This window comes from Leucopleurus acutus (genome assembly GCF_964270905.1).
Source record: "Leucopleurus acutus genome assembly, chromosome: 2".
Taxonomy (NCBI): Eukaryota; Metazoa; Chordata; class Mammalia; order Artiodactyla; family Delphinidae; genus Leucopleurus; species Leucopleurus acutus.
This window is the reverse complement of record NC_139143.1, coordinates 89,842,430-89,864,427: the sequence shown is the minus strand read 5'-3', so window position 1 is coordinate 89,864,427 and position 21,998 is coordinate 89,842,430. Positions and strand designations below refer to the sequence as shown.

Here is a 21,998-nt window from a genome sequence, read left to right as displayed (position 1 = left end):
AGGGGGTGTCGACGCAGCCCCTCTCTATTGCGCCTGCGTAGTGCTACTCCCTTTGGCACCCCGGCCCCTTCTAGCCGCCGAAGATTTACTCGTCTCTCGGCAACCATTCACCCGAGGAGCCAATCAGAGGGCACCTTTCGCCCTGCCCTCGCCGTCAGCGCCCAGGCGGAAGGATCCCTTGGGCGACGGCTCCGCCCCGCCCCGCCCCTCGCTCCCCCGGGAGGGCAGGCTAAGGGGCGGGGGTTGGGGCGGTCGTGGCGGGCGGGGGCGTGGTCAGGTCGTTTAAGAACGGAGGGGGCGGCGGCAGGACGGTTCACTCTGTGCCGCTGCCTGGGGGCTGTAGTGACCGCGCCGCTCCTGCTGGGGGCTGCCCACGCCAAGGACCTGCATCTGTGGTCTCCTCCGCTGCCGCCCGGGTGAGTCCACGGCCCCCTTCTCTAAAGGTGCGAGGATGCGCAGTTCCGGAGAGCCGCGAGTTCTGCCCTCGGGGTGGGGTGGGGGGGTTGGGAAATCTGCCCCGGCCGAGCGGAGCTCCAGTCTTCTCCAAGCCTGGTGGGGGCACGGCGGCCAGAGGCGAGGTGCGGACAGGTGCCGGGCCCCTGTGCTCCCTTCCCCTTCAGCCCCCGCGACGTCACCCCCGCCCCCTAAACAGCCCGCCCCCGAGGGCCAGGCGAGACGCTCCGAGAGGGAGCTACAACTTTCCAGAGACTTCGGCCGGGGCTGGCAAACTTCAGCGAGTTCCTGCTCCGCGCATCGCGCAGGCTGCGCTTTGGCCAGTCGCGGGCCGGGCGGCCGAAGAGTGTGTGATGGGGGCCTTCAGCACCTTCCCCGGGTCCGACGGCGCCCGCCCCACCCCTGCCTTGCGTGCGGTCTCTCGGGCTCGCCCCGGCGCTCCCGCGGGCGCGCACACCTCGGCCGGTCGGCCGGGCGCAAATTCGACGGCGGCGGTTTCGGAAGGCGCAGTTGGAGACGCGGCGGTCAGGGGCTGCATCTGGCCGGGGAGGGGAGGGGTGGTCCCCAGGCTCGGAACCTGGGCCAGGGTTTTGAGGAGAGGGCGGAGATCCCTAACTTTTCCTGCACTCGCACTAGACTGGGGACACCGAGAGCCGCAAAGTGATCCAAGCGAGTGACTCGTGCGCTGCGCTCCTCTCGGAAACTTCTCAGGAATACTGCGTCGGTGACCTGGTTCCTCCCCTTTGAGGAGTGAAACTTGCTTAACCTGTAGTCTGAAAGCCACGGCCGTTAAGTGGAGTCGGCTAGCGGGGCCGCGGGCGGCTTAGAGGCACGGTGCCCGGGAGGTGTCGCAGTCCAGATCGCGGCGGTGGGAGGGAGTCGGAGGAGGGGGACGAACCTGACGAGTACAGGTTGGTAGCCTGTACACCTAAACGCAGAACGCCCGGAGAAAACAAAACGACGCTACCTCGAAGGAAGGGAGGACTTCCGGGGAAATGCCTGGCGAGTTTCTCTGGAGAACGCGACTTGAGCAGGGCTCACTAGAACCGAATATTAGAGCTGGACCCCGCGGGAAGGATCAGCTCGGTCCCCTTCCGCTCCCCCCTCCCCCCGCCCCGCTTTTTTTTTTGTCCGGAGGAAGACTTCTGCAGGGCTGACTAAATCTTTGTCTTAAGTAGGGACCTGCTGCCTTTTAACGTTTGTTTATCTGTTATGGAGTTATAACATGCAAACCGTGGACTCTTCAAGTGCACTTATTACATTAAGCGTTTATAAAGACTTTGTAATCATTTGTATTGTGACAGTTGGTATTCAGGATATTTGGTAGGTGGGTTGGGAGCCTGAACCTCCCCAGGAAATAAAGTGAAGATTATTAAATCCTCCTGAAGTAGACTTCTGGCTTGGCCCAGCTGCCCTGCAGGGGGGATGTGAGTGGCCGTTGTTGGCTACACCAACCTTTCAACGTGAGTAACTTGGCAGGGAAGCAAGCCAGGCAGCCGTCAGGGTGGTAGGAGCGCTTACCAGGAACTGTGCCTTCTTAAACCCCCAGAGGTGTTACTGGGGGAGTGAGACCCTGCCATCCAAGGGGTTGGGGTGGGGACTAGAGAACGCTGACTTTTCTCTTCCCTTTCAGGGAAGCTCTGAGCTGGACCAGCAGGGATTCTGCCCTTTGACATTCTTGTTTGGGAAGATGAAGAGCTTAGTATCTCTGGAGTCAAGCTTTTACTTGAGATAACTGAAACCTTGTGTCTTAAGGTATACCCACATCTTTAGCGTCCATTTATTCTCAATAAAGAGTTTTTAGAAAGCAGATTTTGGTATATTATATATAATTTTTCAGGTAGCTGTGGGTAAATTTAACCTCAAAGTGAAAAAAAACTTTTTTCTCTGCCAGAAGGCCTCTAAATTGTTACCCCAAACAAAGGTCCTTAATTTCATAAGTTAGTGTGTGTCCACAGAGCGAACAGCAGCACTTTTTATGTTGAATTTCTTCCACAATACCTGCCTTGTATCCAGAGATTAAGTTGGGGTAACTGAAGGAAAGGACTGGCGTTTGGCCTGTTTGTCAGAATGACCGTGATTTGGTTGAGCACCTATGGCTCTGCCTACTAATGTGCTCAGCTCTCCTGTGCGTACAAGTAGCCACCGAAATCCCATCCTGAGTTGCAGAAGCTCCCCTGCCTCACCTCTCAGTGCCGCACTGAGCCTGCGTCCCGCAGTGTTCAAGGCCAGGCCAGATTGTGCACGTCATGCACTGCCCATCAGAACAGAGAAGTCCTCACACTTCTGAGAGTCCAAGGAACTGCCCAGCAGTAAAGATAACTTAGAGTGGACTGTAGCGTCCTTGTTCTCCCAGTGCCAGAAACTGGGCACATTCGATACAAAATTAGAAAATGCCATTATTTTTTCAACCGCTCAACTAAGTAGTACCCTGTCTTCATTTTCATCTTTGATATGTTGTGTGCATGGTGTCAGTCACTAAAGACAAGCCAAGAGCAGCGAACGGATGTGGTAAACCCTTGTTGTGTTGCCGAGAAAACATCTTATGGATGCCCGGGACTCGTTTCATGAGTTAAGTTAAACTTGTGATGTTGTGTTTGGGTTTCTCGGTCTCACACGGGGCTCTGGGGTGTATCTGTTGTTGTTGTTATGGGGGGGGCGGGGTTTAAGGGGAAGCAATGCAGAGTCTGAGGTGTTACTTGGGATAAAACATTACTCTGGTTAGATAAGGTCCATTGCTTTTATGTGTTGTCACTGAGGTAAACAAGGCGATATAGAAAAATGCTTTCTGCCATCTTGGTGTTTTGACTGTAACGTGTTAAATAAATGGGCATAAGCAGTATTATGATGAAGCGGACACCTCTGTGTTTAAAGAAGTGTTCATGTGTTTAAAGCCACTCGGGTACAGCAGTGGTGCTGATCTCTAGTGATGCTTCTGGAACTTCTGGTTTCAAACGTTTTTATCCTTTCACTACATGCATTCATAAGGAAGCTTATATTTGGAATTTAAATGGTTTAGAGGAAGCATCTTTGTGTAGCCCAACTGTGTAAGAAAGCCTTATGAATTGTTTAGAATTAATAGATTTTGTACAGCTGGGCCCTGTAGCCTGTTCTAGAACTGTTTGCAGAAACTCTTGGAACAATAGGGAAAAACTAATGTGAAGAAATAATTGCTGATGTTAAGCAACTCTGTGTAGGATGTTTTTTAGTCTCAGAGCCTTTGGGAGTCTTGGTCACCCAACTGTGTAAAGTGTTTATTTCTTGGATAACAGTGACTGAGTCCGTAAGTGGTTAAGTGCTTCCTAGGTAGTAGTTTGTGCCAGGTGCCAAGCAGGCCAAGGGGATGGTATGTGAAAAGGCCTGTGGAAATGCTCTGGATGCAAGAGGAGCTGGGTCCACCTCAGAATGTCCTTGAGGCACTTGGGTTTCGCCGGTTTGTTGCAGCCGCTGGCCTGTGAGCCCCAGGAAGGCAGGGGTCTGTGCTCATTGCTGAATGCCCAGTGCAGGACCTGGCACTCAGAAGGTGTGCCTGTTAACTGGATCCAGTGCTCTGCTGGCATCCGACTGCCATTCCTCTCAGAGAGGGAAGCACACTTCAGGAGATGGCGTCCTGATGGGCCAAGGTGCTGGCACACGTTTTTGGATCGCAAGCTCCGGGCCCAGAATGCTGAGTGGCTTCGGGGCCTTTTTAAAAACGGAGGCCTCTGGTGTAGGTTTGGAGCGAGGAGCAGTGACGACTAATTGGCCGACAGCTGAAACCCCTCAGGCTGAGCTCCAGACCCGCCCCCTTCGAGCCCTCCCCCCTGCCCATCCACCCCAGCACAGCCTCGCAACGCGCACTCAGCCTCTCTCTCTCCACATTCACTTGGGTGCTCGTTCTGCTGAGTCTTTCTCTTTTTAACTTTTTGTTTCCCGCTACCATCGCTGACCTGGTTTAGGGCTGCAGACAGCAGCTCCATGAGAGCTCTGGCCCAGCGCCTCTCCCTGTCTCTGGCCAGCTCTCCGTCCCGGCACCTCCGACAAACACCTTAAGAACTCACGGGAACTGCCCCTCCCTCTAGAAGATGCGCTCCTTTGAGGACCTGTACCTTTTCTGACCTTCTATTCTTTCCTGACCTCCCTTCCTAATTGACCTACCTTGCCTCATGGAATACACACTCAAATATTTGAGCAAGTTAATGCTCCTTCTTCCTCACCAAACTTTATTTTAATCCAGCTTTGGACCCTCTCAGAGGCGTCTGATCTTACCCCATCTGGGGATCCCCTTATCCCACACCTCTTCTCATCAGTACTTCTTTACAGTTCTACCTTGTACCTTATTTTCTAGTTTTTTTCAAACCTTATCTTAAATTGGATGAGCGCAAAAAGTTCCATATCTGTTTCTCGATTTGCTCCCCGTAAACACATTTTGAGAAGAAAATTATCCATGAATCTTGAACTGCTCCCACCCTGTCGTGTTGTCATAAGCTCCTCTCACCTTGCATAGCCCTCACTAGGATGGGAGAAGGGGTAATCCTCTACCTCGCCTGGCTGGCTACCCCTTATCCTCCAGACACCCCCTGTTTATCCCTGACCTGCGACGGCTGAGGAGGTGGGCATCAGGACCACCGCAGCCGGCTGACTCTGTGTGGGCTTGGCCAGTCCTGGGAAGGTTGCTGACCCACGTGCAGAGATGAACTGGGTGCGAACTGGGCACCTGCCGTGTGTCCAGGTGCCGGCCCTGGGGGTGTTGGGTGGGGCACTGGCGCTGCTGCTATCTCCCTTGCCCAGAACCTTTGTTGTCTTCATCCTTACCCCCTCCCTGCTTCTGAGGCTGCTTTAGTTGTGAGGACACCTGGGTTCTGGTCCTGGAAGCGCCACTGCCTCTTTCTTTAGGTTCTACCTCTTCAGTTTCTTCACTGTAAGGAGGACAGTAGAAATATGAGTCACAATTAAGTTTCTAGTAGTCACATTAAAAAGTAAAAATAAGCAGGTGAACATAATTCTGTTTAACCTGTCATGTCAAATACTATCTTTTCAATTTGTAATCAATATAAAAATATTATGAGTTATTTTACTTTTTTCCCCCTCGTACGGAATCCTCAAAGTCCAGTGTGTATTTTACGTTCACAGCACATCTCAATTTGGACTTGTCCCATTTCAAGCACCCAACAGCTTGTGGATACATTATTGGGTGGCACAGATCTAGACCATCTGCAAAAATGTTTCACTGTTAAATCCTGATTCTCCTCGTGTGGGAGGCAAGAGGTTTTGGAGGAATTGTGCGAGCTAGGATCTATAGGATCTAAGCTCTGCAGGGGCAGAGATCTTGGTCTCTTGCTTCCCGATAGACCGTAAGCTCCTAGAACAGTGCTTGGCATGTTGTAGGTACTCAGATATCTGAAGGAACGAAAGGAAGCTCAGTCGTTGTGGCCCCCTTGCTGATAATCATTCACTGTGTGAGTCAGACCTGACACCGAAACACAGGATGTTTGAGTCCTAGTCCAGTGCTTGTTCTCTTGTTTGTCTATAGTTTCTTAGAGAATAATCATAAGGTAGTAATAGAATTTCGAAGAACTGAAGATAAAATCTTCTGAGATTGGCAGGGGACCAGGACTCTAACAATTTATCGACAATTAAAATTTGAAAATGGTAGAGAAAATAACTTTCATGTAAAAGGTGTCCACAGGATGCCTGATAACAGCAGCACGTGACTTGGTAGATGCTAATTTGACGACAGGCATCCCAGTGGGCCACATGCATGGCTTGTACAGCTCACACAGGTGAAGATACCAAAGACAAGGTGGTCTGGCCTCCTCCTGTGCAGTTGGTGCGGAAATAGCTACCACTCCATGGCCTTGCTCCTTCACTTTAATCCTACCCCTCCACTCCTTCCCCCCTCCCCTGCCCTCCTACCCCGATTTCTGTTCTCAGCAGTATTTCTGATGATGTCAGAAGGACCCCTGAGCCTGGTGGTGTTCGCTTGGGCTGCCACCATGCTTAGTACCTGGAGGTCAGGTACCTGCTGTGCGAAAGTTAACTCTGCAGGGAAGGATCTATGCAAAACTACGACTGGGGTGGAACTGGATGTGTAATTAGCGTCCTCCCTGAAATGGAGGCGGCTCATGCTCAGGTGTCCGTAAAGGGGGGTATAGGTCCAAAGCAGGAGAAATGCTGCATTAGAGCAACTGAGAGTGCTCGTCTCTTTCCTGATGAGGCCCACGGGTTGCTGCTGGTGATGAGGTGGGGCTTTTAGCTGACTGAGGCCCTCATTTTGGACAACTAACAACAGTTCAAAGCTCTGAACTAGAACGTTAGATGGTAACTTCGTTTGTGGACACAGCCCTTGATAAAAACCTGGGGGCTGTCAGCCCTTAAACCCTACGGGTTGTGTGTAAACTTGTTCATCTTTACAGTAAAGCCTCCGAGGAATTGTCCTATTTTCCTCAGCCTAGTCAGTCTCTAAAACTGTAGGGCCAGCTCTGGGGAGCTCTTTAAATGAGTTCAGACTAGTAACATCTCTGCCTTAGAAACAGGCATTTGGTAGGAGGGAGGGAGGTACCCAGGAGCAGCAAGGATTATTTCCAGTTCAAGTTGAGTATGCAGCACTTAATCATGCTGACACCTTGGAAAAATCAAGGCTTCTATGCCTCTCTCCCATCCAGAGATATCTGTGTTCTGACCTTGTTAATACTTACATTTGCAACGATTCAGGGTATTCCTTTAAGCACTTGAACTTCTGTGGTGTCCCTGTTACAACATCCGGGACAGTGTTTTTATTCTGTCTCACGTTGTTTTGCTGCCGCAGCGTGCGTTCTTCCAGCGTTATCTCTCCAACCACACTTACTTAAGCGTCCTATTTTGAAAGACAGGAAAGAGCTTTCTGTTTGGAGTCGTCTCAGGGCGGGTGTCTGTGGACGGGGCCCAGGCACTGATAACCGTGCAGACTGTATGTTGGCATCAGTGGGGAGGGAGCGCTTGTGAGGGCCCTCCCACTGGGAAAGCCTGGGCAGAGCGACGGGGCACTGGCCTCTCTTCCCGCTTCTGCTTCCATCTGGGACACTCTTTGCCTTTGGCTCAGGCAGCATCCCTGTTGCCGTGGGAATTGAACCAAATTTTTAGACTCTAGTACACATGAGCGCTGAATGGCTAGGAGGATGCTGCTAACCCTGAGAAAATAGGTTGAGGCCTCTGGCTGAACGTGCTGGAGCTGAGTGAGAAAAGACCACCTGCGGGGTTTGTTGTGTCCCTGACCGAGAGCAGTTTTCCCCGGGCGCAGCTTTGTGGCATGGGGCGCTTATATCTTTGGACTGAGGTAGAGTGTGTTTGTGGGTGTTCGAGTGAGCAGCTGTAAGCATAACTTCCTGTAAAAAGTTAACAAAGAATACATTTTCTTGTCCTTTTCATAAGCGAGGCATTATTTTATCTGGTTCTGCTGCTTTGGGCTGTCTACTAATGGAACTTCTTATTCAGGTACATGAACCACAGGTGTGGTCTCAGTTACCTGTGACTTCCTAGTGTGTTTGGGGGCAGCGGGGAGCGTCTCCAGAATGTGGCCTCCTCCCAGGTGGTGGGCCAGGGGCCCTGCCGAGGGGCTGGCAGCTGGCAGACAAAAGGCTTCCTCAGGCTTCCCTCTGGTCCTAGATGACTTTGACCTTCACCTCCCTAGGAATTCAAGGAGTAAGGGAGGATTTCTCTGCAGAAGGCTGAATCCCTGTTGACCCTGGTTTTTCTCCTTTTTGCCCCCTTATCTGCTGCAGCATATATCAAGTCCGTGGTCATTCCAAGTCCCTGGCTCTCTCTGGAGGGTGAAAGGATCTCAGGGGTCAGACTGCACACAGGTGGGAAAAGGGGCAGGTGTCCAGTCTTAGGTTCAACGTGCAGGCCTTCGTCAGTCTGTTCCAGGCTGTTTCTGTTTCAAGTCTGTTCCAGCTCTCCTTCCTGTGCCAGCCCTTGGGGTCCTGATCACTTCTTGCCAATCTACCTACCTTCTCTCTGCAGCTCCCGTTGGGTTATTTGTTCTTGGATCTGATAAAGTTACCGTCTTGTCGGCAGGGAGTGTCTTGTTCTGTTGCTTCATCCGCAGATTCACAATCCTGATCTTCCAGCCACCAGAGTGACTCCCAGCAGCTGTTCCTTTATTCTGTGAGCAGGGCATGTGCCTTCGTTGCAGGTCCAGACCAGGATCAGCCCATTCCTAAAAGCTCTCTCCTGTGCTATTATTTTTTCCTCTTAATGCTTGCCCAGTAAGCTGACTATCCCAGCTCCTTCCACTCCTGGCTTCTCTCTCCCTTCGGGACTTGCTTTCTCTGAAATCACCACTGCCTCCCAACCTGGCTGGTATCCTGGAGCTTCCTCAGAAATGAGGATCCTAGGCCTTCATCTTTCAGCCATTGTTCCTTTACAACAAACATTCGCATGACTACACTTAATTATGTTCATTCTGGTGGCTCTCATCAGGCTGGACACACGCCCAAATCCATGACGGTTTTGAGGGAGGGAGTTTCTGTACTGACAGTTGTTAGTTACTTTCATTCTAAATGCTTCTGCCTGCTTGCAGCACTTGCCGTCTGGCCTTACTCCACACAGGGGGCCTTAACACTTGTAGCCAACTTCTTTCCCACCCTCTGATAACAAAGCTTCATACCTTTCTTCTCTTTTTCCTTCTTACTGCTGTCTCCTTCCTACAACTACCTGAACAACCAGCTTACCTTCAAAGCCCTGCCCTCACCCCAACACGGATACCAGAGCTGCCTGCCACCTAGGAAGCCTCCTAAGTCCCATTTCTGCCACTTCCCAGCAGTGCGTCCTTGGACAGTTAACAACGTGTGTATCCTCTTTGTTCTCCAGTTTCCCCACCTGTGAAAGTAGGGAAATAGTATCTCCCGTACAGGCTTGTTGTAGGAACCGGATGGGTTGATCCAGATGAACTTAACAGCACTGTTTCGCCGCCTGTTTGGGACACTGTCAAATAGTTTGGTGGCTCATGGGGCACCTGGCCAAACATCTGGTCACACTTGGCGTCCCCTGGCTGTGGCCGTCTCTACAGGAAGAGCCTGCACTCAAGCGGGCAGTAAAGGCTGGTTGACTGAAGCTTTGCTGTCTTCAGCGTGTACAGTGGGGATAAGGGCCGATGGGAAGGTAAGGTGTCGCAGTCGTAGAGTTGGCAGAAGGTAGCTCCTTTTTTTGGGATAAGACCAGTACAATTTCTGTTTTAGAAAAGATCGCTTTGGTAGCAGTGAGCTCTGGTCATCCCAGTGCACGTGTGGGTTTGTAGCTTAAGAGCTTTACTGCCTTCTCCCCCCCCTGCCACCCACCAGTGGCAGAACTTGACCTTGGTGGAAGTTGTTCCAGTTCCAAGAGTCAGAACATTAGGTCCAGAGCTGAGGATCTGGGGTCAATTTGCTGAATCTTTCCTGATCCTTATTCTTTGTGTAAAAGGGACAGTTGTTGCTTCCTCAGAGTGCTTGTGGAGATGAATGGGAGTGGACGTGAAGCGGCTTGTACGGAGTACTCTTCTGCCTGCTTGCCCACACACCTCTACACCTTCATTTTAGAGGAGAAAAAGAAATAGGCCCAGAGCTGTGGTTTCCATTCCGTCAGCTAGATGAAGGAAGAGGTGGGATGGGATGTTATGACGAGTGTTGCCATCTACTTTCACTTCTGCTTAAATCCTCTAAGCTTCTATAGGCAAGGAAGTAGTTTCTTTTTGCTTAAAGTGCCCTCAGTTGTACACGGAGGAGAAGATGATGTGTGGGAGATCGCAGCCACGGGCACATGGGTCCCCCCCGGGCCAGGAGCCGGGGACGGCAGGGGTCTTTGTGCCCCATACACAGCTCCCTTGGAGTCTGTCACCAGTCAGTCCACCGCGCATGGCTGGGTCTCTGACCCTGAGCTGGAAAGGGTCACTAGGAAGATCCAGGCCGTTGGGGTAACATCCGGTTAACAGCACATTGTCATCAAAGGAATGCTGTAACGTGTTTGAGATTCTTTTGTGTTCTTAAGCCCACGGCAGGGTCGGGGGAAGTGGGTGCCGTTCAGTTGTCTGTGGGCTAGATGGGCTGCCATAGCTGAGAGCGCCTCTTTCACGCTGCAGCATTTCCATGGAACCTTCTGGAGCTTCCATGTCAGATGTCACAGGCCTAGGCTTAAATATATACCGTCTTTAACTTCGCGGATGTACATCTCCACACATGCCAAGGAGACTCTGGGCATTTCTACAGCTAAGGCCAGGCACAAACAAATCAGTGTTGATTTGACCCAAGCCCTCGTCCATAAGGCCTAGACGTATTACAGGTGCTCTTAGCGTTCATCTCCAACCCGTCCATCTGCCTGTCCTCTTGCCTACCCGGAGTCCCCTCGTGCTCTCGTAGCCTCTGTCACTCTTGTTTCTGGGATCTAGATAAGGCAGGGAGCAGCAGTAGAAATAACTTTTTTTTTTTTTTTTTCTCTCTTTTCAATGAGGACTCAAACTGGTTTTCGGATCAGCCTGCCCCGAGTGTGCCAGGCAGTGGGAAACAAAGGAAAGTTCGTGTGCTCAGGGAGCTTGGTTTACTCTTTGGGCTTAGTTCGTCTTTTCCTCTCACCTTCTGCTGCCATCTCTACAAACTCGTTTTCCACTCATGTGTGTATTTTATCCTTCTGCTGCAGCCAGATGCTAAAAGAAAAGGGAATTCAGGGGAACCTGAGATAGTCATTCATCACAAGTCAAACTTTTTCGAAGATTAAGTAGCAGATTAAACGGAGCAGGCAGCCGGTCGTCCTCACTTGTAAAAAGGTGCCTGAATTTTCAAATCAGTGAGCAATCGCGGTTCCCACCTTTCCCAGTTTCTAGTGCAAAATACAAGGCATCTGCTTCTCAGACAAGTAAAGGGAAATCAAACACTTTAGTCTGAACTTACCAGGCTGCAAGTTAATTTTTTTTCTAGTTACTATTTCGTTAATTCTGCTAATTAGAATTTGCCTTTAACCAGAGCCTTTCATGAACTGAGACTGTGTGTTTCAAGTGATTCTTTTATACGGGGATTATATCAATGCTGATCTCAAGTGGTTAATTAAAACTAAAACCCTTACACGAAGCTCTGGTGTGTTATCTAAGCACTAAGGGCCTATGACTTGGATTTATTCTGGTAATACGTTTGTCTAAGTAACCTGTAAATGTACTTTTGATATTTGCAATTGTTTGGATGGGTGAGGGAAAACAAAGGATTCATTTCTAATAGGCACCGATAACTTATGTTGGGCTCTTCTAATAAAGCTAAACAACAAATATAACTCAGCCTAAATTTGAGCCTTCAACCGCTTCGAGAGCTGCTCCAGATCTACGGCACAGGAAATTGGGAGAATTAAAAACTATACCATGGACTGGGCACGTGTTCTGCACTGTGCTTTTATATAGACTACTTTTTTCTAAGAGTTAACTCCATTATTCATATATGTGTCAGAAGTTGTTGACATGGAAGATGCCAACTATAGGCATCTTAGGTTCCTGAAAAAGTGTTTACTGCATTTATTAAGGTTCTTGCAACTGTAGCCAGTAACCAACAGCACCATGAGGGTAGCTGTAATACGTCTGAAATGAGACATAGTAATTCTTGTAAAACTACAGAAAACGTTTTTGGATACTAAACATAGAATGACACTAGATGAGATGACTTATCCATCGTTTTGAAAGTTGTGGGGTTTTTTTTTTGGATAGACAACAGACATCATCTTTTAAACACCGCAGAAGTAGAAAATTGACTAAAAGCCATTCCAGATAAACACTGTCCCTCCTCCTCTGCCTGCCCCTCTAGAGATCGGTTTTTAGGCTTGGAGGGGAAGCTTCTAAGTGTATTCGGTTTTGGCACGTGGACACAGGGATGGTGGGGAGGGCTAGGAGGAAAGGAATTGAAGGAATTAAACAAGGTAGCAGATTAGAAGGCTCAAAGGGGAGAGATTTTGGAATATGGTTCATAAGATTTTAACTTTTTTCAACTAATACATGTGTAGGTTCCAAATTCAAAAGCGATAAAATAAGTCTTCTTTGGACCCTGTACCCCAGCCTAGAAGTGGTATTTGGTGTAAGCTGAACTACTTGTATATCCTTCCAGAGATTTTTGATTGTGTAAGCATAGACTTGTGCTTTTACACACGCAGTTTCACACTTGCTTTTTCTTAATCAGTCTTGATGAGCATTTCATATTCATACAGATAGAGCAGCCACCATTCTTTTGGACAACTGCAGGCATTTGTATCCTGTTGCATACATGCATCGAGTCATTTAACTTCCTTTACCGATGACTCTTTGTAGCTTTATACATAATTCCTCAGCGAATATCCTTGCGCATACTTGCGTGTATACTCACAGGATAAAATCCAAAGTGGACTTCCTAGAAGTAGAATTGCTATGCCAAAGAGTGTGTCCACTGAAACTGAGGGTCCCATGTTGTTCTTCAGAGAGAACCCACGGGCAGTGTACCAGAAGTGTCTGCTTCTCGGTCTTTGCCAATCTGATAGGGAAAAATGATACACCGGAGTCCAAATTTGCCCACCCCTTAAGGTAAGTTTGAATATGTTAAGTGTCTGAGCCACTGTTGATGTCCTTTGCCCCTTCTTTTATGTTGGGGTTCTAGTATTCCTGATGTGTAGGAGCTCCTTATTCATTAAGGAAATGACTGCTTTGTCTAATGTTACAAGTATTTTCCTGGTTTTGTCTTCTCACGTCTTTATGGTGTTTTCACCATGTAGATGTGTTAATTTTTATATAGGCAAATGTATCAATTTTTTGCGACTTCTGTATGATTTAGAAAGGAATACCCATTCTATGTAAATTTACATAAATTTCATGTTTTTCTGGTATTGTTAGGGTTTCATCCTTTTACACTTAAGTCTTTGATTCATCCGTCTAGATCTCAGATTGGCACAAGCTAAGGAGCCATCCTTGCTTATTTTTAAAATCTAGAAAACTATCCAGATGTCTCAAAAATTTCCCTTTACTATTTCGAATGCCTCCTTTTTATACACTAAATCCCCTTATGTACTAGATTTTCATTCTAGATTTAAAAAATTCGGTTTCATCTCTTTGTCTGCCTTTTCCTGCCCATATCATTGCTGTTATCGGTTATTGTAGCTTCATAATATCTCTTACCAGAGGCTAGTAGACATCATTCCAATGTTTAATAACTTCTCTGGCTGTTCCTGCCCCTCTTCCCATTAGAACCTTACGAATTTCCAGTCTAAAATAGATTCTAACTTTGAATCTACTACAATGTCAGAGATTTTAAAATATGTGAACATTTTCATGCATAGGTACTACACCTCCCACCCTCCACCCCCGCCCCAAGAATGAGTGGTAGCTTTCCTCAGATTCTCTCTGGTCTTAGATGTTCCGCTTCTAATGTTAAGAGCTACTGTTCTAGAGGTGGGAGTAGTCCTGACTTTAGATGACTCCTTTTCTTTTAACAAGTCCTTAAAAAAAGGCACGAGTCAAAAGTGATTCCTACAACTATTCTCCTCTACAACATTATCGAGTTTCTTCCTAGAGATTTTCTTAAAATTAATTGTTCCTTCTTTTCCAAGTACTGATTGAATTGCAGCTCCTCTGTGGCTGTGACTTCGTATGCCCACATCAGAAACCCGAGCCTTGGAAGCACACTAACAGCTGATACACAGGGTAAAGCAAGTTGTATTTTTATAGGTAAATCAACACACCTGGCAGAAATCTATGTCACTAAATCATAGTTGAACAGTGTTTCAAAACAAAGCTGGACCCATACCTTTCTGTAACCATTTGAACTTAATCGTGTAGTGCCCTACACACTTGGCACAAGTGTAACGTGTGCTACGCTCGTCATTAAAGGGGCCACAAAGAACCAAGCGCATATAGAGCACGTTAAAAAGAGATCTCTACTGTCCCAGATCTGACTTGAAACCAAAGGACGGCCACAGTAAACATCAGGTATTTCATCACAAATTTTGCATGGTATCCTTAACTTAGAAGTGCTTTGGTAGGATAGCCTAGGGCTTTCTGACGCTGTCCAAACAGGTTTGAAGGAAAACGTTTACCTTCCCTTTGGCAAGTATTCTTCAGTAGCAAGCAGAAGAGTGCCCATCCCCCATTGGCCTTCCTGGAGCCTGCTTTAATCACGTGATCTACTCTCCCATGGCCGACTAAGCAAATTCAGTCCCTTAACCTACATACTAAAGGGAGCCTGTGATCTGGCCTGAGAAGAGGCGCATGATGGCTGGACTGGACAACTTGTCAAGTCTCGGCTGTCTTCTGCCCCTCAGACCCCAGCTGAGAGCTCTTGTTGCCTTTCTGTCAGCTGTGTCCCCGCCCCATAAATGAGCTCCTCTGTGGCCTTCCCGTTCGCCCCAATCAACTGACACTTCTTCTACCTTCATATTACGTTTTCTTTCGCCGACACACTGCCTCATATTGAGACATTGTGTTCTCACCCTCCTCCTTGACGGCCAGCTCCCAGAAAGCTCGTCTTGGTGTGTCCAATGGTGCCCCCAACACGGATCGACAACCATCCCATTGATCTGAGCTCTATAGATAAGGCGAGGGTCCCTGGCGCCAGTGCAGGACTAAAAACCCAAGCTGGAACCCCAGGACCACGCACGCTGGACGTGCTTTCAAAGGCAGCTGCTTCCAAACAATGAAGCTGCAGGTCATTGGGATGGATTCTGTGTGTCTAGCGAGTCAGAAAAGTGAAGGGGGGGCCAAACTTTCTGTTTGCAGTGAAGTCTGAGGGCAGCACCTCAGCCTTTTACATCCACCTAGCTAATATGTGACCCATGTGGATCCAAAGCACCTGGGCTTTCTAATGTGTCCGTTTTTGTTATTACATATTAGCATTTCCAGGGGATCTGTTGTTTCATTTTCTGAACAATATAACTTAGTTGAAAATTACTTTGGTAACCTTGTGGTTCTAGCCGGTGATGTGCGAGACACATGTTTTGCTCCTAGTACTGAGTGCTAACTTTGTTCTCCTTGGGTAGACTGAAGGGATTCTTTTTCAAAATACAGTTGAAAAATCACACTGCCCTGAGGAGGTTTTCCATATCCTGTGTGGGGCCTCCTTGCTGGGCAGAGCGGTTCCACCGCTTGGCTGACCTAACCCTTTGTTACTCAGGAATTTTGTCGTTCAGACACCTCCTTGGTCCTCCCCTGGGTAACAGGATTGTTTGTAACGGGGCAGACAGCTGCCGTAAGTGAAGAGGATATCGGCGTATTTGATTCTAGCAGGACTAAGCCCAGGGTTGAGAAGAGGAGGAAGCTTCTCTTGTGGATCCTGTGTTCTGTGTGGGCATTGTCCCGAGGTATCAGCCAGCTCAGGATGTAGTTAGGGAGCCCAAAGCAGGAGAGGTGATTTCCATGGAAAACGAGGAAAATTAGCAAAACCTATAGACCCTCTACTGAATAATGTTGTGTTTAGGTTACTCGGTTTAGTAAGTTTGTCTGCTTCCCTTCACACACAGACTCCACCCCCGACCCTACCCTCATGCAGACAAAACGGGCAAAACAAAGAAACCCCACAGAAAACAAAAGTCCGAAGTTGTCAGATTTGGTGTAGGGTAAGTTTATGTGTATATTGTCCTTACTCCATGCAGGCACTGTTCTTAACGTGCTTAAACTCACTTAATCCTCAGCAGCAGCACCGGGCAGCAGGTGCTCTTGGCCACTTTGCAGTAAGGAAGATGTTCCGAGAGAAACCGGCATCGTCTCTGAGTCCCTGGAGCTGCTTTGCCACATAGAAGTGAATCCTCACTCTTGTTTCTCTTCCCTCTCTTTCAGTTTCCCCGGCAAGAACATCCCCCAAGATGGCAGAGGAGAGCCCCAGTACCAGCGACTGCGTGTCCTTCAGCGTGCTCACCTGGGACCAGGTGAGCCGGCTGCATGAGGTCCTGACCGAGGTCGTACCCATCCACGGACGAGGCAACTTCCCCACCTTGGAGATCACGCTGAAGGACATCGTGCAGACAGTCCGCGGCCGGCTGGAGGAGGCGGGCATCAAAGTGCAGGACGTCCGGCTGAACGGCTCCGCGGCCGGCCACGTCTTGGTCAAAGACAACGGGTTGGGTTGCAAAGACCTGGACCTCATCTTTCACGTGGCTCTGCCCACGGAGGCCGAGTTTCAGCTGGTCAGGGATGTGGTTCTGTGCTCCCTCCTGAACTTCCTGCCGGAGGGCGTGAACAAGCTGCGGATCAGCCCAGTCACCCTGAAGGAGGCGTACGTCCAGAAGCTGGTGAAGGTGCGCACGGACACTGACCGCTGGAGTCTGATCTCCCTCTCCAACAAGAACGGGCGGAACGTGGAGCTGAAGTTCGTGGACTCCATCCGGCGTCAGTTCGAGTTCAGTGTGGACTCTTTCCAGATCATCCTGGACTCCCTGCTCTTCTTCTACGACTGCTCCAGCCACCCCGTCTCCGAGCACCTGCACCCCACTGTCATCGGGGAGAGCGTGTACGGGGACTTCGAGGAAGCCTTGGACCACCTGCAGAACAGACTCATCGCCACCAAGAACCCCGAGGAGATCCGGGGCGGGGGGCTGCTCAAGTACAGCAACCTCCTGGTGCGGGACTTCCGGCCCACCGACCAGGACGAGATCAAGACGCTGGAGCGCTACATGTGTTCCCGCTTCTTCATCGACTTCCCCGACATCCTCGAGCAGCAGAGGAAGCTGGAGACCTACCTGCAGAACCACTTCGCTGAGGAGGAGAGGAGCAAGTACGACTACCTCATGACCCTGCGCAGGGTAGTGAACGAGAGCACCGTGTGCCTCATGGGCCACGAGCGCAGGCAGACCCTGAACCTCATCTCCCTGCTGGCCCTGCGCGTGCTGGCCGAGCAGAACATCATCCCCAATGCCACCACCGTCACCTGTTACTACCAGCCCGCGCCGTACGTCAGCGACGGCAACTTCAACAATTACTACGTGGCCCACCCTCCGGTCACCTACAGCCAGCCCTACCCCACCTGGCTGCCCTGTAACTAACCTTGAGACCCGAGGGTTTCTGCAGGGGGAACCCCCGTAGGGCGAGGGCTCTCAGGTAGGGGAGACTCCTTCTAGATGTAGATGTTTGGCTTTTAAAGGGGAACTCAGCTCTGATAATGCTTTTTTTTTTTTTTTTCCTTCTTTGTGTGCCCATTGGAATGGGTCTCCAGTATATCATGAGCCAACCCTAAAGGGACCTGTTATTCCAGGGCCACTTTGGAAAATGCTATAGGAACTATGACCCATCCACATCTTTCCAAGACAGACACTAACATGCCGTGTTCCAAACATCGGCACGGGGCCGTCTGAGCTCCGTGCGGTCGTTGAGCTTGGGAAACACGTGGGCAGTGTAGAAGTCTCCAGCCGCTGGGCTTCTCACTGGAGCCTAGGGTAGGGGATGTCGGCCCTCACTTGGAATCCTCAGCACTTATGTGAAAGTTGTGCGGATGGTCTATTTTCTTGTGTCAATTTTAGTCCCGCAGAAAATGGTAAACATGAGGGTGCTCTTGTGGCTTAATTTTTGTTCAAGGGACTAAATTGCTTATGTTTATTCTCGGTCAGCAGAGCTGAGGATTTCTCTCCTCAATAAACCAAAGCCGATAGCTGGAGAATTACTATCTGGTTGGAAGTGGTTTATGGTTTAGATGCCGTGCTATCACGAGGAGTTGTGAGATAATTGCTGAGAAAAAAAAAAAAAAAAGACCTTTTCTTGAAATGTAACTTGAAAACAAAATAAACTGTGCAACATAACGTTCAGTAGAATTGTGGTGGGGGATTGTAAATAGGAAACGTGAATGTTCAATTTTTCTTTTCTTAAAAGTGAGGAATTCTTATTGAACGACACTTTTTTGTTTCCCTCATCAGCTCATCACTTTCGTTTTGCTCTTCCCAAGACTAAGGATTGTGCCGAGTCTAGGGTCATTGCCGTAACTGATGTGAGGGTCTTCCCATGTTTTAATCGGAAACCCATTTTGGTCACATTCCAAGTATGACCGGCTGTTTTTTCTGGAGTACTTTGGCTGATTTCTGTGTTTGTTTTTTCAAAAATAGTGGTTTCCTTCTCCAGGCTTTTTGGACAGCGAACCAATCCAGGGATTTCAGTAGATCCGAGTGACCTGTGGAATGGTCCGCGCCTGCGGGCAGAGTTCTCTGGTTTAGAATTGCTTTAGATTCGCACCTGCTGTCCCCGTGCTGTGTGTGAGGTGGGCGCTCCTTCCATCAGCGGGGCCTCATGTGTGTCCGAGCCCCCGAGGCATCCTCAAGAGGGTTCCTGCCGGTGTATTTGGGAAGAATTGAGAGGACGAAGAAGAAGAATCTTTCTTACGCTGGTAGATTGACCAGACTTGTTTATACTCTGCACTTTAGAAGGCAAACAGTGTTAATCTCTAGTCTGAAGCAAGCTTAGCAAATGGGAGAATTCTAGGCTACTGTTGCGTTCCCAGTAGAGGAAGGGACTTTGTGTTTCGAAGCTTTTCGTGGGATCTCTTAGAAAGCGTCACTTCAGGGTGTCAAGGGCAAAGAAACTCCACGTTGCCAGCCAGCTTAGTTTCCTGAGTGATTTAGTTAAATCCATGCTCCTGAGTTTTACTTTCTCTTGTGGCCATAAAGATCCCAAGCCCTGAGTGATTGCTTTCTCCTTTTTGAAGCAATGAAGTTGCCTTAATGCTTAGTAGAAAAGGAGTGGTGTACCTTTTTCTGAAGATTATATTTTCAGGTTTTTCTCTGGAATATGTTGTCCTCTTGAAAGCAGATCGGGCATGACTGAAACCCGAGGCTTAGTTGGTATCCATGTTGTGGACTAGTTGAATAGAAGCCACTTCTTAGCGTAACCAGCTTCTGTTTCCCTGTGAACCAGTAGTTATATTTGAATTCACTGGCTTTGAGTCAAGGCTGGTTCTACCTTGAGGCGGGTCCTGGGGTGCTTCAGTGTTAAAAAGGGCAGTGAAGAGTGAGCCCCAACTTTAAAAACTCTGTGGTCATCCATGACCTTAAAAGGCTGCCATTGTTGTCAAATGGCAACATGTTTGCACAAAGATGACAGATCTGTTTAACCAAAGCTCTGAAATGTGACAAAGCCGCCAGCATAAGCACTTGCTCTCAGAAGTCAGTATTGCTTCTAGTAGAAGGCTTGTGGATCAGGGTAACGAGGGTCCGGATGAAGATGGGATGAGAACTGCATCAAGTCATTAAATTTCCGGTTTGTCCTTGGCGTTCTGTCTGCTATCTGGTACTAGTCCTCCTTTAAGGATGAAGGGAGGCACAGAAGTTGCTAGAAATCCCCAGCCCCCCCAGTTATTTACCACCATTGCACGATGGCCATCTCGATAGACTCCCTTCACCTGAAGTTCTTAGTCAGCCCAGCTGTTTTGAAGTTTGAGGGTAGACCTGTGTTCCAGCACCATCAGGGTAAAAAGCTGCCCTCACCCAAAGCTGCACTTTGAAATCCCACCCTGGTCTAGTGTTGTCTCCATCTGCTCTGTGAGCCTCTTGCCTGCCTCAGAACAGGTAACCTTGAATTTCAGGTGTCTGGAAATTCTAGCTGGAACCTGCCTTTTGCGCTGCTCACACAAGCACCAGGTACTCTGAACTTGTACTGAGTCCAGTGGTTCCTCTTCTTTGTGTGTTGAGTAATATGAAACTTGGCAGTGGCAAAGGGCACTAAAGTTCAAGTGCAAGTTCTAATATAAATGGAAGCAGCCTCATTTGCTTCGGGACTCTTAGCAGATTTCTGATGCTTCCTGCGGGCATGTTACCCCAGCCTGCTTCTTGGAATCAGGCTGAGCAGCTGTGAGATTAAAGCTGTACCTTTTCCCCCGTGCGTTGGCAGAAGAGGACACGCTCAATTCCTGGCCTCGAGCTTCATCTCACCTTTAAATCTTACCTTGGCAGTGAGACACTATTCCTCACTCAATAACTTCAACTCTGAAACTAAACTACATCACTGACACCTTCAAATCAGGGTTCCTGCTGACTGCACGTGGGAGGTGGCATGGCTCACAGCTGGGAGGGCCTCGCAGGTGGGGAGAGGCGGGTAGGAAAGATGCTGGGTTCCTGGTGTGTGGCAACAGATGTGGTTTGGCATTCAAGAGTTTGTTTTTTTTTCTCCCCGAGTTTGATATTCTTCTCCCCCCCCCGCCCCGCCGCCCCGGGGATTTGAGTCACAGAGAACTGTGTGTGAACGTGTGTTTTGTGGTGATGCAATAATAATGAAATTGCTAAAGCCCCGAATGTGCTTGTCCTTCAGCCTGTCTGCTAGCGCTAGCCCCTTACCTTCATGGTAGATTAGGATTTTAACCTAGTCCTGCTTTGTTAACTTTGGGAAATGGTACCACTCAAAAGCAACTTCCTAACTTTAGGAATACCTCCTTTCTAGTTCACTTTCTGGTACCAGTGCCTTGTTTTAGGATGCAGCTAGACTCTGAGCTCAAATGTCCTCTTCCAGAGAATAAATGATAGTTATCTAGTCGTGAGCAGAGACCCTAATGCTCCTTGGGACCGTTGCTTCCCGGGTATCTGATGGGCTCCACACTAGGGAAGAACTCTTGGGGTAGATTCTGTGAGGTGAAAGAACATCCAGGTGCCAAGGTTAGACTCGATTTTTAACCTGGCAGAGACCAGAATGTCACAGCTGACTTTGGAACATACTCCAGTTCGGCCAGTTCCATTCAGAGGACCAAGGGAGGGGTGTGTAGCAGGGGGATGTGTTTAAAGAGACCTGGCAAGTTTTCAGGATTATTTTTGGAGACTTCCGAAGTGAGGATCAGGAAAGAAAATGCTTTTCTTCTGAGTTCAAGTTCTAAATCTTGTTTACCTATCCCTTAAAGAATAGTTTAAGTGGAAGCAAAAGAAAATGCTTGGAGTTTTGCCTGGGCTAGTGAGGGGTGGTGCAAATTGTCATGTGTGTTTGCATAGGAAGGTGAGAAGACCATCCGCTAAAGAGGAAGTCGTTCAATAATATGGATCTGTGGGTGTTTTAAAACTCAAGCAATCTGGTCTTTTTTTTTTTTTTTCATGAATTTAAAATAAACTCACTGCTTTAGGAAAATTAGGTTTTCATCCATTAATTTCCAACTTACTATAGATGAAAAGATACAAATTAGACTAAATTGGAAGCTTTTTTGTTATTGTATACTTGCGTAGCCTTTCAAATACTAATTTCCTAGGATATGTGAGGTTTCCTCTTTGGTGTAATGGCCACTGACCTTCTTATGGGATGCAGGTGAAATCACTTGTCAATGCAAAATGTGTTAGAACTTGATGAAATAAAGCTTTGAGTTTGAGAAATAAAGCTATATTTAAAAAGACCATGTCAGTTCTGCGCATTTCTTTATGTCTCTTCAACGGTGAACTTGTTTTAGCTTTCAGGAAACACGTTGCACAGCGGTCAGCGGTTATCAGCCTTGGATACTTGTCCCAAAGGTGGTGCTTTTCTCTGTGTGGTTACCTCGGGGGCTGCAATTCCCTTGATATTTGGATTTAAACTGAGCTTTGTCATCGACCACAGCATCTCGGCTAACGTTTGCATTAGGTGGTGTGGTCTTGAAATCCACCTTCTCTGGCACCTTGTTCGATTCAGTGCTAAA

General features: G+C 48.6%; 1 protein-coding gene across 2 annotated transcripts; it reads left to right on the top strand.

Moving 5' to 3' along the window:
- The first annotated feature begins 330 nt into the window (after window positions 1-330).
- Window positions 331-21,716, top strand: TENT5C (terminal nucleotidyltransferase 5C). Of its 2 annotated transcripts, none has more exons than XM_082834023.1 (2): window positions 331-416; window positions 16,214-21,716. In XM_082834023.1, the coding sequence occupies exon 2, from the start codon at window positions 16,240-16,242 to the stop codon at window positions 17,413-17,415; it is 1,176 nt and encodes a 391-aa protein (XP_082690149.1). In that variant the 5' UTR covers window positions 331-416; window positions 16,214-16,239; the 3' UTR covers window positions 17,416-21,716. The 2 variants fall into 2 exon arrangements, with proteins under 2 accessions (XP_082690149.1, XP_082690150.1); XM_082834024.1 differs by lacking the exon at window positions 331-416 and adding an exon at window positions 7,712-7,747.
- The last annotated feature ends 282 nt before the right edge of the window (window positions 21,717-21,998 follow it).